This window comes from Nyctibius grandis, chromosome Z, assembly GCF_013368605.1.
Source record: "Nyctibius grandis isolate bNycGra1 chromosome Z, bNycGra1.pri, whole genome shotgun sequence".
In the NCBI taxonomy this organism is placed as follows: Eukaryota; Metazoa; Chordata; class Aves; order Nyctibiiformes; family Nyctibiidae; genus Nyctibius; species Nyctibius grandis.
The window spans coordinates 88524575-88542547 of record NC_090695.1 but is presented as its reverse complement, the minus strand read 5'-3'; the positions used below and the strand labels follow the sequence as shown (position 1 = coordinate 88542547).

General features: G+C 41.7%; 1 protein-coding gene across 2 annotated transcripts; it reads left to right on the top strand.

Annotated features, from left to right (window-relative positions):
• Window positions 1–443: 443 nt before the first annotated feature.
• Window positions 444–17047, top strand: LITAF (lipopolysaccharide induced TNF factor). Of its 2 annotated transcripts, none has more exons than XM_068423892.1 (5): window positions 444–615; window positions 5333–5439; window positions 13407–13589; window positions 13994–14150; window positions 14475–17047. In XM_068423892.1, the coding sequence occupies exons 3-5, from the start codon at window positions 13412–13414 to the stop codon at window positions 14581–14583; spliced, it is 444 nt and encodes a 147-aa protein (XP_068279993.1). In that variant the 5' UTR covers window positions 444–615; window positions 5333–5439; window positions 13407–13411; the 3' UTR covers window positions 14584–17047. The 2 variants fall into 2 exon arrangements, with proteins under 2 accessions (XP_068279993.1, XP_068279992.1); XM_068423891.1 differs by lacking the exon at window positions 444–615 and adding an exon at window positions 648–841.
• Window positions 17048–17973: the final 926 nt, after the last annotated feature.

Sequence of the window (17973 nt, the reverse complement as noted above, 5' to 3'; positions counted from 1 at the left end):
GTGCTAGGTCTGGCCAGCTGGTTCACCTGAACTACAGCGGGTGAAGCAGTCCTTGTTGAATTCCATTCAGAGATCTGGCCAGTAATTCATTTTCTGTCTTTGAGCTGTTGGGTTGGATAAAGGAGGGAGTGACATACTCTTTTGCCAAAGACTGAATCCAATTTAATTGCCTGTAAGGACACTAGTTAAAATCACTGCATCTGTTGAAGGTTTCTTTGATCATTTTACGTTTTCTTGCATGAGGTGGTGTCTGAAATAACCGATCTTGGTAACATAAGGGGTATTGTAAAATTCTGGGAGGGTTTTTTCCTCCTGTGCTACAAAATGTGGAGTCTGGCTACGCTGATTACGGGAAAGTTGAAGTTCCCTTGTTTCAATTTGTCAGTCTATGAGTAAGCCTCTTGGCAAGAGCTGCAAAGTTGCCCGGTACTCGGGAGCGGCCGTTTGTCGGGCGGAGCGGGGGAGTTACGGCCGCGTGCGGCAGTCAGGCTCTGCTGCCGCGGACCTTTTCCCCTCTTTCCTTTTCCTCCCGCCGGGGCTCGGACGCGCCGCTCCCAGGTGCGGGACGCGCCGGCTCCGCTCGCAGCTCGGCGGGGAGCGGGCGAGGCGCTGCCGGTAGGTCCGGGGGTGCGGTAGAGGCGGCTCCCTCCGACCAGCTGGGCCCCGGGCGGGGCCTGTCCCGGGGCCGGGGGCGGCGGACTGCCCTCCCGAGGCAGCCTGCTCCCGGATCTCGGGGGAAAGGGAGGAGGAAGGCGAGGGTGCGCACGGGAGGGGACAAGCTCTGCGGGACGGTTGCTTCACCCGAGCGGAGAGCGGGGCAGGCAGGCACCGCTGCGGAGCGGTAAGGGCCGTGGGGCCGCTGCGGGCGACGCTGGGCGCGCCGGGCTCCGTCGCGCCGCCCGGAGCCTGGCTGCTGCCGGACGGGCCCCGCCGGGACCCGCTCCCGCGGCCGGTGGGGCGGGGGGAGCTTTGCTGCACTGCCGGGGTCGCTTTCGGGGGACCCAGTGCCGGCCGCCGCTCCCGGGCCCGAGCTCTGCCCTTCCCGGGGCCGCTCGCAGCCCTCCCGCGGTGCCCGAGCTGGGTTGGAGCCCCCCGGCCCGACTGCGGGACGGGGGAGCTGCCTCGGCTCGGCGGGCCGGTCCCGGGGCGCCGGGGGTAAGCTGGGGCTTCGCGGACGCCAGCGGTGCGCCGAGCGGCGCGGGCGCGGTCCCGGTCCCGGTCCCGGCGGGACGGTCGGGAGATGGCCCGGGAGAGGCCGTGGGCGGCGGCCCCTGCCCGCTCGGCTGCGGGGCTGCGGGCGCGGGGCCGGAGCCAAAGCTGTGAGAGAAGCGAAACCCAAGTGTTGCAGGCGGCAGCCGGGCGCGGGCGGAAAGCGGCCCGTTCCTCAGGGAATGGGCTTGAGAGCGGCGCAGCAGCAGTTAGTTTAAAAACGGCTCTGCCCTGCCCCGGGGGGCGCTTATCGACCTCACCAGGACCCGAGCTGAAGCCATTCTCGGGATTATTCTGAGATAGTTGATTACTTGGTAAAAGGAACATACTGACGTCTGTAACCTCCTGCAGGAGAGAACACACTGCTTAGTACCATTTCGATTTTGCCAGTATAAAATTCAGTGTGACCCAAATGACATTGGTTGTCTTCCTAAAATAATAACGTATCAAAGTCTTTTTTTGTAATTATTACTAAATTTTATTCTCTCACAAACACATGAGAAATATACACAACTTTGAAATAATATTCCTCATCAGGTTAGTAAACTAGTAAGTTATTGTCCAGAGTTCAGATAACCAAGATGGTGGCCCAAGCAAGTGCTGTGTTACGGCTTGCTGCTGTGCACTGCAGAAATCCCGAGTACTCTGATAAACCTGTATGTCCTGCTTGATTGTTTAAAAAAAAGATTAGCCTTTAACCTGTGTTTCATTCCAGGTGCTGCTGATCAGCAGCTGTCGTAAACTCTGCTATGCAGGAAGCCCCTGTAATTACCGGTGGTGTTGGAGAGCAATTTGGGATTTCTAGTGAAGAGGACTGAGTAGGAATTGTTTAATTTAAGGGATTAAATTGTGTCAAATCTTAGCAAGAGATAGAGAGTGAGGGAAGGGCAACAAGGTATCTGCTTGGCCAAGCTAGGTTAGGAAAGCTGTATTTGTAAGCAATTCTTTTCCATGTTGGTCTTTTTTTTTTTTTTTTTTAAATATACCAAGCAGAGAGGTGGTTTGTTAGTTTCTCTTTCTGTTGTCCCCAGGCTAATCTTCAAGTAGTGCCCAGAATTGTGAGACACATGTTTGCACTGGCTGTATGAAGTAATAGTTCAACTATCTCTTCAAAGTTGACATTTAAAGCAGAAGGGACATTAGCAAAATTAAATTGAAAAGCTGAAGTTGTGGTTACTTCCACAATAGTCAATATTTTGAAGAGACTGTTTTGCAATCCTGATGTCATCTTGTTCTTTATTAGGAATTTCTGTTTTGATAGATAACTTAAAGGGACTGATACTTGGCTTTAGTTTTATACCATTCACTGTAGCACTGTTAAAACTTTAAAAGAAGAAAAGAAAGGCACAGAAGAGGTGGTTGCTGTGCCAGGGATGCTGCCAAGTGCTGCAAAGACCTGAAACCTGTTTGCATCTGTCTTCAGGAAGGGAAAAAAAAAAAAAAAGGTGAAAAAGCATAGTAGTCATTTTTAAATTGAACCAGCTATCCAAAACCATTCAGTGGTAAGAAATGAAAAATGCAACATCATTTAAAAATAATTATTGAATGTTAAATATCAAGACTAGAGGTGTTCATGCTGGAAGTTATGATCATGACCATTTTGAAGTCTTTGAAAGGGTGTTGATTTCTTAGAACTTGCTCTTCAGTAAAGCAGAGGTGAGGATGGTCTTCGGTTGCGCAGTGTCTGCACAGCAGAAGTAGCCGTGACTGGGGCAGTTGATCATCATTCAGTTCTGTAGTTTAGTCACAAGGGGAAACATTTCTTTTTCTAAAGAAAATGGGAGGTCAGTGGTTTTTAAAAATACAGCTGTGGAATATTTGATACTACAAATATTGTCAAAAAAACTTACTGAGTTTAGTCATCTTTCGTGTTCCCTCTTCAGTGTGCGAAAGCCAAAGCTTCAGTGTGAGTATGAGTGGTGTGACAGAGCAATGCCTGTCCTCAAGGTTACCACAATTACGGTTCCTGTGTACACGCTGCACATGTAGCCACATCTGTCCTTCTGTACCAGCTCCTGTATTTGTCCTAGCTACATGGCTAGCGTAAATCCCACACTGGACTGAGTACATAATTCCCTTTCTAATAAACCTTTCCACATTTCTGCTTAGTCTACTGGGAAGACCATGGGACTACTGAAAATTGTAAACATTAGTAGTGTTTACTGATGTATTATGATGCCTCCAGTGCAGGAGATTAGTCCTGGGTAACCGAGTGAACAAACTTGTGACAAGTTCTTTATTGAAATGTTTATAGACGTCACTGAAATCCTGATGAAAGGTGTGTCATGTGAGGAAGGCAATCAGCAGTATTCCAGAGACTTCTGCACTTCAGGAAAGTGAAGAGGCTTTTGTCATTGCTGGGAAGCTTGGGCACTGGGTCTTAGCCTTACTTTGTGTGAATGGAGTGACTCCAGCCCTAATTGGATACGTAAACCTGAAATTCTTTTTCTTTGTGTGTTGTCTTTTGTACCTGCGAAGTTCTCTGTAGATACTTTTAAGGTGTTGAAAGGGCTTTTTGACTTGAGGCACATGGTCAGAAAAAGTAAAATCAAGACATGCTACCTGAGGCCTGTTTTAAAGCTTTGAAGAATGACCATGAAGACGTGCAGGAATTGGCTTGGTTGGAGAAGAGCTGTCATGGATTACAAATGAACTTGTTTATGTTGCTTAGAAATAAAACTTATTTTCTTTGAGATTTGCAGTCTGGAGGTGTGTGTCCACAGAGCCTCATCCTTGTAGTTGAAGGTTTAAGGGAGAGATGTTTGGATGGTAAGTGAGGGAAAGGCTGAACAAATAGCTTACTAGAGCAGGAACCAACAACAATTTTAGATTACTTTTTGTCTTTTTGGTATGTGGACAGGTGTGTAGGTGGTATATACGATAAGGAAAGTAAGTACTGGCTACTGACTCAGCAGAGGAATTGGCTTGCATGGCTGTAGGGGCACTGAAGGTACTGGCTGCATAACTGAGCTCTGCACTCACTCAGCTGCTGCGTGGTGGCAGTTGTTTACTCCTAGGTACAGTGTGGAAAGGAAAAGACGAGTGATCCTGGAGGGCAGCAGTGTTGACATGGACAGATAGACATGAGTGGTGAGGAGCCAACACGGACATTGTAAGACCAGCAGAGGTTTACCAGACAGGAGGCGGTGGTTGAGAACTCTGGTTGAGAAGTACAGTAGTAGAAATATGAGATAAACATTAAGATATGTAACTGCTTGAAGGATGATGTAGACACAAGAGAAGCTGGTTATGAGTTAAGGCTAAAACTTTTGGAACCATGATAGACTGGAGTTTCTAGAGCATCTCACAAAAAAGCAAGAAAATCAAGTTTGTCTTAAAATGGTGTGAAACCCCTGTGTTCTCAAATAGATGTATTTACATCAGGAAAAAAAATAATATGTCAGGGCCAATAATAAAAAACCCAGCTTCCTTTTGATATCAAGATACTGATCCAGAATGTGTATTCCACTAGGTGTACAACAGTACTTGGGGCAGGAGTATTTAATAGCTGTACAGTTCCTATTGTTGCTGCTGGTCTCTGTACTTGGGATGAATTGGTGCTTCTCTGACCTGAACCAAGCTGGCAGCAATGGAGACAGCCCAGCAATTAAGGCAGTTTTCTGGAGAATGGTCCTCAATGAAGAAATCATTAAAGCAAATGAATTTGTTTTGTTTACATCATGACTGTTATCTTTTGCATCAGTTTTGTCATAACTTAGTATTTAGTCTTCAGTGTATGGATAAAACCAGAACTGGACCTTTGTAATCTTCTAGTACAGTAACCTGACTTCTGTTTCCTGGGTTATTATAGAGTAATTTAGGTTGGACAAGGGATCTCCGGAGGTCATTTGAATCAGCCACCTGCTTAGGACCTACTTAGGTGAGGTTGTTCAAGGCCCTTTGACTTTGTATTCTGTTACAGCTTTCTATTCTGAAGTGTTTCCTACTTCTGTTCTTGTTATGGAATTATTAACAGCCAGCTATGGTCCTGATGGGGAAATTGTGCATTATTATCTGGCTCGTTTACCGTAGCTTTTGTTTGCTTCTAGTAAAAACTGCTCAGTCGTAGCTTTTGTTTCCTTCCAACTAATCTGTTCTTTGCCCTTGTGTGTGTTGCCTACAGATTCTGCTCGTATTCCCAGTGGGTCTTTTCCTGGACTTAAAAGATCAGATACCACAGTCATCTGTAGCCAGCAGCTTTGTGCCGTGTGTAACAAACATACAATCCAAGTAAGTCAAACCTCTTTCAAACCTTTTTTTCTTTTTCTTTTTCTTTTTTTTCCAAATTTTCTTCGTGCCTGAGACTTTTTTCCCCATGTTCCTCTCCCTGCCCAGTGCAGGCTGGGCTGTACTCTGCACTTTGAGGCCTACTAGGTAATGTCTTTCAAATTGAGGTGCATAACTTCTTGGAATAAGCTTGGGCCCTGGGGATACATGAAGGACGTTATACCCAGGAGAAGGCAGTTGGGCTGGGAATAGAGCAGCAGGAGTTTCTGAGACGAGCTGCAAGCTTTCAGGGTTGGATGGCAATGGCAGGGAGACAGTGGCTTGGCTCTTGTGCTCCTGGCAACCATGTGCATCTTCTAGTTTTGTTCTCAGTGGTGTCTGCTCCCTTGCTCACTGAAGCCCCTCACACGCCATGCTGTTTTCCAGCCTTCCCCTGGCCCCATTTCTCCTGCCAGCTCCTCTACTATGCTCCCAACAGGCGGTGCCCAGCACTATGTCTTCATCCTAAGTAGAAGCTAGTAGGTCCCTGCTTGAGGTCTGCTGTCTTGCACCCAAACATGAATGACCAAATTTACATGTGTGTTGTTTATTTTCATCCAACATATATACCATTCAGTAAAAGTCCCTGAAAAAATGCAAGCTGATAAAAAATCTAAGAAAATAATAACTTCTTAATCTCTTATAAAAAGTGTGCTTTCTTGATGATACTGCCACCTTGTTCATCACTTGGATAGCCAGATACAGGCTTCCTTTATTTTTGTTTTTTATTTTGCGTGGCATCTTTGCTAGTGTGTTGTACCTCTCAGTAAAAATTCTCTGGAAAGCAATTTGATGTAATGCATTCAGATAAATTCACATTCAGTAACATTCCTTGCAGTGGAAGATAAAAATAAACTGTACTTCTTTTCTAAGTCATTCTAATAAATGTGTGTAATGGAAATGTCCCTCCTCTTGCTGAGAGTGCATATGCATTGATTCTGAGTTTTGGAATGATGCTCTATGAAAGTAGAAACAGATGGTCTGAGATACTGGGTCTGGTTTCATTATCTGCTTACATTCCCTGGCATTATTAATGTTATTGCCATCTCCTCTTGTAGCACTAGCATTTATGCTGTTGGGTGGCTGGTGAGACTAAGGAACTGATATGGCTGAAAATTCACTCCATAGTGGTAGGCAGCTGAAGTGGCAAGTTGGATCTTTCTTTTGGTAGAAATAGTCTTATATTGATGTAGGACATTTGCTATTGCACTGTTTTAAGGATATAAATTTCTTTTGCTAAAAACAGGAAAGCTGTAAATCCATACCAAACTATGAAAATGTTCGTAATTCAAACTTTCATATAGCTAACTATACTTATCTTTTATAAAAATTTCTTAGAGAGCCTCTGATTTAAACTAAAAATTATATTTTCTTTGTACTGAAGTTTGTTTCAGAAGGACTTCAAGCAAATACAGACATAATTAGTTAGTTTCAAGGGAGCCTATTTTAAAGCAAGCAGAGCATTTTTGGTCTGTACCTGAGTGGCTAAGGAAGATTTCAGATAAGGAAAATTGTTCTGTAAGGTAGTAAGTGTATTTGCTCTTCCATTCCTAGAGGAGCAGTACTTGCTATTGCATTAAAAGCAGGTGCCAGGCTCAGGTTTGTCTGGACAGGGAGAGAGGGATGTCTCTAGTTTCCTCCATCTCTTCCAGCCTCCAAGGAGCAACACTTCTGCACTTAAGTTTCTCCTCACGTTGCGTGTTAGTGTGAGGACTGCACAGACCTCTTTTTCTCCCCTCCTGACAAGGGGCAGAAAGATCATCTACCCAGAGTTATCATTGAGGTGCTGTTGCTGTTACCTTTGTGCTGCTGTGGAATCCATTTGTACTAGACTCTTGTGCAGGTCAGGAAACCAGCTGGGATTAAAAAAAATGTTGCCTAATGATTCATCTGTAATTGCTGGGTAAAGCATGAATGACTTGTCTTACCTTTCCACTTTTGACTTGTTCCCCTTCCCATTCTTTTTTCCATTTGTCCTTGGGCAAAAGGTATTTATTTCTCTGCATTCTTAGAATACACGTTTGCATCCTGTCTTCAGAAAAAGGCTGCAGTTTTAAACTATGTAACGTTAACATACCGATCTGGACAATATAAAAAATTCTCATAAGATGGGGGATGCGTCCTATAGTGAGAAAATGGTAATAAATGTGTTCAGTTTTGGGTATGGAGAGGACAATTTGTAGTTACAGTGATTATCACTAGGTGAAGATGCATGAAAGGCATGTGAGCCAGACTCTGGCCCTGACTGGTCTGCATCATGAATGGAGTGTGAGGAGGGAAGGGGAAGATAACTGCAGCCCTGTCGCTTTGCGCATCTCTGTATTTGGGAGCACGACACACATAGTTGCACCCTAACGTTCTGCAGTAAATCTGCCACTTGGGAGGAAGGGAATCTTGAATACATTTCCCTTCCTAGAACAGACAATGGCATAAGTTAATGTATAAATATGTATTATCTGGCAGATGTAGCACGTATAGATGGTCACAGGGGAAGCTGTTGTTTTGGGCACATTGAGTAAGACCTGTGTAGCTTCTGGACTTTGATCAACATATGTTCTTTCTTATTTTCCCTGTAATGCCTGTATTCATCTTGATGAAGAAGATCAGAGTAAGAGTCTTCCTCCTCTACACTAGGTTTTACAGTTTGATACTTCAGTTTGCATTCTGAAGAAACTGCCCAACTTTTTACAAACCCTTGTTTTGGGAGGGTGTACTGAGGAAGGCTATACAGCTATTTAAAAAAAACCTGTGTAGGTCATAGGCTATATTTTAATTACTTACATAAACATTACTGGATAGTTGTCTTGTCTGATGAGATACAATCCTGCTGAATCCTTCTGCAATGTGTAGCTGCCTCTGAGCATACTTCCAGTTTCAAGTCAGTTTTGTCTTCTATGATTTTAGTCAGATACAAGCCCTGAAGCCCATGATAGAAGGCTGTAAGAATCTTGGCTCTATAATGAATGCTTAGTTAGTAAGTCCTTCGGATAAGTTACCTTAGAAGTTCTGATTCACTTAATTCACTTTCTCCAATAGCAAGATAAAAGGAAAGTTTAGCCAGTTGTGGGGTTTTTTTTTTCAGGTACAGCCTGGAAATTCAAGTTTCAAAAGGCTTCCGTTCCCCAACACTCATGTGGCTTTAGTGCAGTTGTAGAAGTGACATAGAGCTGTGCTGCACACTCTGTTGGAGAGAAGGGTATCCATGCCTTGTTCTGTCAGTAGAATTTGTTACTTGTCTTCCTGGTCTCCAACTAGCATGAGTAACTAATCTGGTTTCATTTGATTAGAGTGGTTTGTGAATGCTGTGGCTTTTACCAGCCTCTTCCCTCCCTTTATGCCAGCTTTGTTCTGTATGTAGAGCAATAGACATCTGCAGAGAGGAATGAACTGGAAGGGTGCTTTGCCCCCTGCCGTTGTTGTTCCAGTGTGTGCTTATGAAGGAAATTATTTGGGCTGAGAAAAGTGCTCGCAGCTCTGAGTACTTCTGATTCTTTCTCTTGAGCAAATGAACAAAAAAAGAAGAATCTGGAGGAGGGAGCTGGTGCTTTCGTTGCTTTATTAATTCCTCTCTGGAGTCTCGTGACTCATCTGTCTAAAGTTAGAGTGCAGCTGGGCACAGCGGTCCACCTTACCATTGTGCACCGAAGAGCAGAAGAATGACGTGGGCTGGGTAGCTGAAGCCATTGGTCTTTGTCTTACCACATGCCTCTAAAGACTTGAAGCAAAAGAGTAGTGAGAGTCTGGGAAGAGAAGCTAGAACTGCTCAGTTCTTCTCTCTGCTTAGGGGCGTTTGGATCTGAAACTTCCAGATGTAAATGCAGACTTCTTGTGTATCAGTGTAAAAGGCCCAGTCTTGCATTTAGTGTGCTTGTTGGTCTTTCAATGTTTGCATATCCTGGTTTGAGATAGCTTTAATGTTACCTAATGGTTTGCATATATGCTACCTCCAGATAACTTTTTGGTGGATTTGACTTCCCTGTTACGTGTCTTATCCTTTGTCTTTTCTTGCAGTCAGGTACCTGTCACTGAACAGTCTTCCCTTTTGAATTCTTTGGGAGCACATTTGAGAGTATACTTTAAGAAGCCAAAACTTGTGGGTTCAGTTTCTGCTTCTACCATCAGTTTGCTTTTATGCCTGTTCATCTTCCAATTAGTAAATTGCTGCTGTTTTGAAAGTAGCTGGGTACAGTTTGTTAAGGTGTTAGAAATTAAAGTCTTCGCTATCCTATATGGGTGCTGAAGATTCTGTATCACTTTTTATATGATCTGGTGTTGGTTTGTAATACTAATCTTTTGTCCTCTTTGTAATGAGGCATTATGCATTAGTTGCTCTTCCCAGACATGTCTGTATCAGTGGTATTTTATATAAGAATGTATCTGATTATACGTATTATGATTAAAATTACAAGCTGCTCTGTTCCTATTGGCAGGGAGCAAAGTGCAAATGGAAACTATGGAAAGTCTGTTAGTGCCTTAAGAGATTGCATTGGGAAGAATAGCACACCCTTTACTTACTAACCCAGGCTGTAAGTCTTGCCTAAGCGAAAATAAAATGCTGAAAACCCTTTCTAGAATGACCCTCTCGCCTTTGTTTTCATTACTATCTAATCCTTGGGTTAATGCTTACTGCCGTATAAATGTACTGCAGTTACTGTCTTATCTGAACCTTGAATAAGTTTGATACTCAGAGACTCTTTATAATCGTGGTTGGTTTGGTTTTTTTAGTTGTGGTTTTTTTTGTTTGTTTGGGGGTTTTAATTTTTTTTTTTAATAGAGGAAGCTGGTTTTATATGAGTTTTAGACCCAGTCTTGCAATGAGCTCTAGGGCCAGGGGTTGGTTTGCAAACAGTTTGTTCAGGATTGGGCCTTACTTTCTTCAGAAGATATAGCCTCTCACTTCTGAAACAGTGTACATAAAAGTAGGTGTTTGAAATGAAAAGGCGTTGCATTTATTTTCAAAAGTAAGTGTTGAAATAATGGAAAATACAGTTGGAAGGGATGTGAAGAGGTTCTCTAATCCACTTAATGCTGAACAATGTATAATTTCTGACATGTGTAACTGTTCTGAAAATTTTCAGGAGGGAAGACTCCACAACTATCTTGCCAATTTATCTAGTGCTTAAATAGTCTTATTGGACGTAGGGAAAAGCTTACTATTTTAAAATTTTTCTTACAGTTTTCCTTAAAGTTTACTCTCAGAGGAGTCTGTTAGTTGTTCTTCATTGCTACCTGTTTGTCTTTATTATTCTTTCTGGTCTTTTGAGACTAAAGAAACTAAATTTCTTTGGCTTTTTTCTCAGAAGTTCTCTTTTCTAGCCTTTATGATTGTTCTTTGTGCTTTTCTTTGGAACCTCTTCACCTATTTGTTTGTTAGATACTGTACTCCCATGGGGGCTTTCCCAGAGCAGCAGCACTTTTTCAGCTGTCATACAGATACTGGTTTTGCTTACGCATTCCTGCATGGTGTTTGCCATTTTCATGGCACTGTCAGCTTATATTCAGCTTCTGGTCTGGTAGCTCTGCTGGATTCTTCTCTGCGGTCTAGCTGCTGAAGTGATCAGTTCTTCTGAATGAAGAAAGTGATATATTTATTGGGTGACAGGTGGAACGAAGTGCATTTTAAACAGTACAAAAAGCCAGATTTTAGGAGACCAAAAGAAAATAGGAGGTTCGTTAGGTGTTTCATAGCTCACTAATAGTAGGACTCCATATGTTACTTTAGAAGTTCAGGATGCTTTGACCTCAGGGTGGCTGTTACACAAATGTCTTGAAATGGTGAGAAGATACTTTTTCAGAATACGCAGTGGAAAAATTCCAAATCTGCGCACAAAATAGCTACATTCTTTCCTGGGATGAATCTTATTGATGCAGTTGGTTGTTAAACTGGTGCTTTTAAGCTGAAAACAGCAAACAAATTCTGGACTTCATCCGTACACATAAACAGAATGGCATGAGGTAATCTGGGAGGAGGTGGTTGCAGATGCATAGTTTCACAACAGTTATCTCTACTTTGAAATAATAAATTCTCCGATAAAGTAATCTTCTAGCTTAAAAGTAAAAGGATTGTTCAGGCCACTGTGTGGGGAACTATTGTGCAACAGGTCATTCATTGCACAACAGTTTTAAGTTGCTTCTTCACTGACTTGTTCCTCCACTGTCTGCTGTGACTATGTATTGATTTCAGTGTGAAAGCAATTGTGATCTTCCATTTTCTCAGGAACTACATTCCTCAAAAGCAATTTAACAATTTAAGGATTAGCCAGGTTTTATACTGAGATTCCCCCCCAACCCCACCCTTCTGGGCCAGAAAGCCAGCAAGGTCTTCATGGACAATGTTACTCCCTTTGATTCTTCACTCTTCTTTGCCTTGTCCTTCTGTGTAGTGACTGCATATTGGGCAGCCAAGTTACAGCATACTTCCTGGATTGTAAAAATCCACAGCATAGCTTCTGAGGAAAGGATTGTTCACTAGTTGGCCTTGAGAGTTTAACTAGGTCTGAACTTTGATCTTTAATGTTCAGCTTTGAATCAGCTTGTATCTGCACTTAACCACATTCCTCTTCGGTTTCTTTTGGGGGAGAAGGTATCATTTTTGTATAAGGTAAAAAGGAAGTTGTGATGTGAACCTTGCAAATAGTTTTCTGAAGCATGTGACTACCAAGTTCGCTAAGTTGTGTATGTTTAGGTCCTATTATTACCATGCAATGCAGTGGTGTCCCAAGATGTGATATGAACAATGGGGAGAATTGTGGAGTTTAAAATGCCTGGTGTCTTGTACCATGAGACACCGCATATATCCAGCAAGCTGCTGTTTTCAAAGCAACAAGCTTTGAAAATAATGCTATATTGTTGTGGGTATTTTTATTTCTTAACATACCACTTTTTTTTTTCTTTTTTTCCTCATCAGTGCAATTTCTATTATTCCTTTTATTCATATGGTTAATTATAGCTTCTGTATTACTATAAGAATATAGAATTAATATTCCAAATACAGGTTGCCCTTCCTAATACTAATACTGAGTGAAAAGACTTGCATGTATACAGAGGGATCGAATGTGCAATGACAGAGAATGGAGTGTGGTTCTCAGAGCTGTCTGATGGTCCTTAGGAGGAAGAAGAAAAGGGAGATGCGTAATCAGCATTGATGCTGTGAGAGATTGTTCAACAAAGAAGTCGGTGGGCAGAGTAGAGGAAGTGGGTAGGCAGGGAGAAAGAGAGGAAGTCTGCATTGAATCACAGTCATTTATTTCCACTTTGGGAAGAGGTGCTGGTTAGTGTTCTTATACTCTGTAATGAAATAACAATTGGTAGAGAAAAGTTGCATTACCAAACTCACTGAAACTTTGATAAGTGGCAAAAATGGCAACCTTAGACATATTTGAGCTTTGAGTTGAGTTGGATGTACTCACATTTGGGGTTTATTTTTCCTTCAGTGTAAATATTTTTTTTATTTCAAACTGCAGCAGAGAGAAATAGTCTTTTTTAAAAATCTGAGCTTCATCACAAACCGGGCTCATGTTAGTTAGCAACTACAACGTGGCCTATCATACTGTTTGATTTTTCAGGAGAATGGGGGAGGATCTGAAATACTGTTCTTGGAGGACTGGGAGAAACTGCCAGATAGCTTAGTATACTAATAAAGCTGCCCCATGTCCCTCTTCTAGCACTTTTAATTTAGGAAGAATTGGTGGTGGGAAAATGTGTAAAAAACTATCCTGTGAAAAGGAAGACTGAAGGAAGCAACAAAAACAACAAAGTAAATATTAACATTTAATGCTATCAGAAACAAATAACAGTCAATAAATTTTATGCTGGTAAAGGTGCATTTTAATCTAGTTATCTTCTTGCTTTTTGTCTGAACAGAGTCTAATTAGTTGTCACTTGCCCTTAATAAACAATGTCTTTTGTTAAAATTTTCTATTATGTTTTAGATACAATGTCTGCTCCGAGTGGTGCCCCTATCCCATCTGCACCACCTTCTTATGAGGAAACAACAGGAATCAATGTGAACTATCCTCACCCCTACCCGGTCCCAGAACCTGGCCAGAAACCAGATGGGAAGGGAATGAACCCTCCCCCATACATGGGACAGCCTATACCAGCGAATAACCCAGGTAAGCCTGAAAAACTCTACTCTACCTCATGTTAAGGAGGTGTCAAGTGGCTATGTAGTAGGTACTATGCAGAAGATTAAAGATCAGGGTTCACAGGTGTTCCCCACCTTCCAAAAAGTATTTTTGAAGGTAATAAGGTGAATCAATTCTTGTGAATACTTCAGGGTGCACTAATATCAATAACATCATTTGGCTTTCTGCAGTTTTTAATGCAGACTTATTCTTAAGACAGTGTGTTTCTGCATTAGGAAATGCCATGGTGGTTTCTCTTTGTCATTGTGCATTTCATTGCTCGGCGCCTCAAATATTTCAGAGTAGTAGCTGGATCTAGCTCAGAGGAAGTTGATTAACTATACTTTTTTCCTTATTTACCAATTGAGTAATCGGCATATTTCTCTGCTCAGTTACAGTACAGACAGTGTATGTGCAGCAACCTGTAGTATTTTATGACCGCCCAGTTCAGATGTGCTGCCCTTCCTGTAACCAGATGATAGTGACACATCTCTCGTATGACTCAGGAGCTTTGACTTGGCTGTCATGTGGAGGCCTCTGCCTGGTGGGGTAGGTAGATTCCAATTTGCACTTTATTTCTCTCTTCTTAAATGACCTTTTAGAGGTCTAAGGAGTAACAAAGCTCTCAGCTTTGTTGCTTTCTCATTCTGTCTGGGACCTGACCCTTTGTGGTTTGAATAGCCTACATCTGCATTAAGTCCTATAGGACCTTAAAGCAGCTCTAGAACACTAGAGTGGTGGACTCCATAGCCATATGTGTTCCTCCTAAAGCTTCATGGCACCAGTTTTACTGATGGCTTTTGCAGGAAATCTTTCACCTTCTTGTGTATGTAACCTGTGGTAAAACAGATTTTTTTTTTTTTTTCTTTGCAGGTGTATAGCTGGCTGCTGCTTAATTCCCTTCTGCATTGATGCTCTAAAGGATGTGGATCACACCTGTCCGAAATGTGGTGCTCTTATTGGTTCTTACAAACGTTTATAGGCAGTGTTTAAAGATTGCTAATTGATTGATGAAGTTGGTTAGCACTTCTACAAGCCCTTTCTGAAGCTTCATGAAGACTTCTGGTTGTTTCTGTGCATCCTGTCACTGGAAACCAGTCAAAAGTCATGTTTATTGCTAGATTGTTTGAATAAGAATTTGCTTGAGAGGGTTCTGACTTAGGTCTGTAAAAAGTATATGTAATCTTTATGGGCCACTCAGTCCAGCACCAGTTGATAACAACTAAATGTTTTCCCTTTCTGCTTTGTGCAAAACAGGCTGGTGATGTTCTTCAGTTAATCTTGTCTAAATTGTGTTGCACACTGGTGTGCTTGCTTACAGCCTAGCACAGACCAAGAGGAGAAAGAACATCTGTGGAAACCTATATAGTCTCATGCTTGGTGTTGATGCTTTTGCAACAGCACTGTTTACAAACTGGCTGGGAGTTGCTTGCCTCTGAGACAGGTGCCCCTCTTTGACAAAAGAACTGATTTGTTGGCATCTCTTCATGAGCACTAATATTCACTTTAAAACTTTCTTAGTTGAAAGAGAACCAAACCTAAAGGCTTCTTCCGTCTTGGAGGCTGCTTTACCAAATGGACAACTCAGGTTATTGTGCATCAATGGTGATTCAATCTAGTACCTGAATTTCCTTGCCAGTTTCAAGTCTAGTCATATCTCTACTCTGCAGTAAAGATGTTCATATAGGAATTTTTAATAGATATTTTTTCAGCATTTTTTGTTCAGTTGTGTTTTTTACTGCTGATTTCTAAGTCTGAAGTGTTCTCTTCCATCCACCCCAGGGGAAATGCCCATAGAGCCTTGGTTATAGCATTGGAAAATTTCCTTTTACATTTATGTAAGTCAATGGATAGATGATAAACAAACCTCAGCCTTATCTTAAGGCTTGGATTCCACCTGCAAAACACAGATACAGGATCTGTGCTTTTAATTGTTGATCTCTTTGTTAATTACTGTTTCTTCATTAAGAAGGTAATGTGTTTATTAAGGAGTTTCTCTGATGATTATTTAGACTCGTACTCTGATTTTTCTAAATCAAAGTTCTGTTTTCAGAAACTTAAGCTAGATATGCTTATTTAAGAGGACAATCATAAAAAATTAGGGAATGAGGCCCTGAAGGTTGAAGTAATTTACCATGACATAAGCAGCAGACTTGTTTCAAATAACATCTTGATGCATTTGAATGATACCTGTCTTGAAAAGGCAGACAGGTGTTTAAACAAGGCTATGATGCTAACACTGTATTAATCTCTGTAAAAGTGAAAAGCTAAAATAAATACAAATAAAAGATACTCCATTTACTGTTCTTGCCAAATGTGCCTTCTGTAAATATTTGGTACAAGTTAAGTTTTCAAAAGTCTTTCAACACATGTTTGAAATCCAGGAGTTTCATGGATCACAAATACCACCTCTAGGCCTTGTGTTAATTAGTTTTTGTAAACTGCTGCTGCTTGTGGGTCAGTCTGCAAGTGGTTTAAGAGCTTCCTTGTGCATTTGGAAAAGGTTTCTGTTCATATGTCTCCCTGTACCATAAGAATTTACATCAGTAACTACTAACTGGCAAGAGAATGGTGGAGATAAAAAGCTGGTAGTTTTGTAGCTTTCTGCTTTGATGATGTGGTCCTGGATTGTGTTTTTTGTCTGGTGCTGCACCACCGTAATGCTTTCAATGTTCTTTAAGGGCCTGGGTGATGCCCCATTGAATTTTCTGTTCTGATGACACAGGCGCTGATTCTGTCTTACACAAGTCACATGCGTTACTGTAAAGCAGTATTTTTTTTTTCTTTCCCCCCACTGGATTTCACAGAAAATGTACTTCTTGTCAGTTTATCATCAAAGCAAGACAGGAGGAAGCAATGAAGCATGCAGTGTTTCCAAACTTGATGTTGGCTTGCGTGGTGGGGAGGATTTTTAGTTCTTTTAGTACCCATGTTAGTCTGGTCTGGATAATCCTGCCGGATATTCATTTGGTGAGTAAGTCTTCAAATTGTTATTCCCTTAGCTCCCCTTTTCTCTACAAAGTGATGGTTGGAAAATCTGAGGTGGTGGCACCAGAATGCAGAACACTGATCAAAAAAATAATTATGTGGGGTTTTCTTTGTTTTGTTTTATGGGCACAGTCCATTGCATCTCTTGAAATTCCTCTTATGGATTGAGAATAGGACACATAATGTTGGCAGCTATTCCATCTAGTTAGGCATTCTGCAAAACTTTCTGCTGCCTCTTCTATACTTAAATTTCCTTAAATACAAAGCCTGTGTTTGTTCTCTTGTGTATGGAATTACCTACGGAATGTGCCAAAGTAACTTGCTTTGTTAAACTTATTTTAGACAGACAAATGCAGGATATTGCTTGCTTTGTGTGAAAGTGCTTTGTGTTTGATTACGTTGAAGTTAGTTTGTTTTTCAAAATGATTATATTTAAAATAAAAACTTTGTCTTTCATATCTAGTGCCTGTAATTGGAATGTTTCCAAACACGTGAATGGCTGAAATGTTAAAATTAAGTCAAGAAATGTAATCACAGGGTGAAATTTTTCAGAGTCTCACTTGGCCCAAGTCTTTGATAAACGACATTCTCTGGCCTGCAGACCAACTGTTAACACACAGAGCCAGATTTGAAAATGTTTTCCTGCAACTCAGGCCCTTTAAGTACTTTTTCCATTTAAAACTCCTCTGCGTACAACTTCCACTTGCAATACAACTAAACAAACACATACCGATATGGCTACACTTTTACATACCAGTGACCGGTAGGGAGAAAACAGACAGCAAATATCATTATGTTCAGTTGGAAAGAATCCCTATAAATCATGCAAGAATACCCTGCTTTTTTAAATGCCACAGAAGTGGCATGCTGACTATGTGCTCATATGATTTCCACAAATAAGTAAGGAAGGGGCATAGGCCGTCTGAAATACTCCAGCCTCGCGTGAAGAATTTGGGTGAAGCCTTCCCATACCCCCACCTTCATCAGCTTTCCAGGATGACATTGCTTTCTGTTACACTTTGACAGAACTTGCACAATGTTCAAACTTGGTTAATTCTGATGAGGCTTGAGCCAGAAGGAAATAAAATTTGTTTTGTCATGCAAAGAGGATCCAAAATAAAAGCTGTTAAAACAAGTAAAAAGCAGCTGATAGCCTTACAAGAGGGAGTTGTTAAGCAAGACCAGAGTGGTTTCAAACAGCTGCTATTTATTGCAGTGTTTGTGAAAGCACTTCTGGCAGTCAAACCACATATGGGTTTTTTTTTTTAAGAAATCACTTGTGATTTGTGTCCTTAAACTCAGTTAATTATTCTTCATAGCTGAGCAGCAAAGGTGAGTAATGGAGTATTCACTGTCATCCTAGGAATAAAAACTAAGAAGTGCA

What these genes read in the sequence shown, in the direction of transcription:
- LITAF (XM_068423892.1), top strand. Translation starts at nt 13,412, where the DNA reads ATGTCTGCTCCGAGTGGTGCCCCTATCCCATCTGCACCACCTTCTTAT. An exon ending in TATACCAGCGAATAACCCAG is followed by an intron (nt 13,590 to 13,993) that starts GTAAGCCTGAAA and finishes TTCTCTGCTCAG; the next exon opens with TTACAGTACAGACAGTGTAT. An exon ending in GGAGGCCTCTGCCTGGTGGG is followed by an intron (nt 14,151 to 14,474) that starts GTAGGTAGATTC and finishes TTTTCTTTGCAG; the next exon opens with GTGTATAGCTGGCTGCTGCT.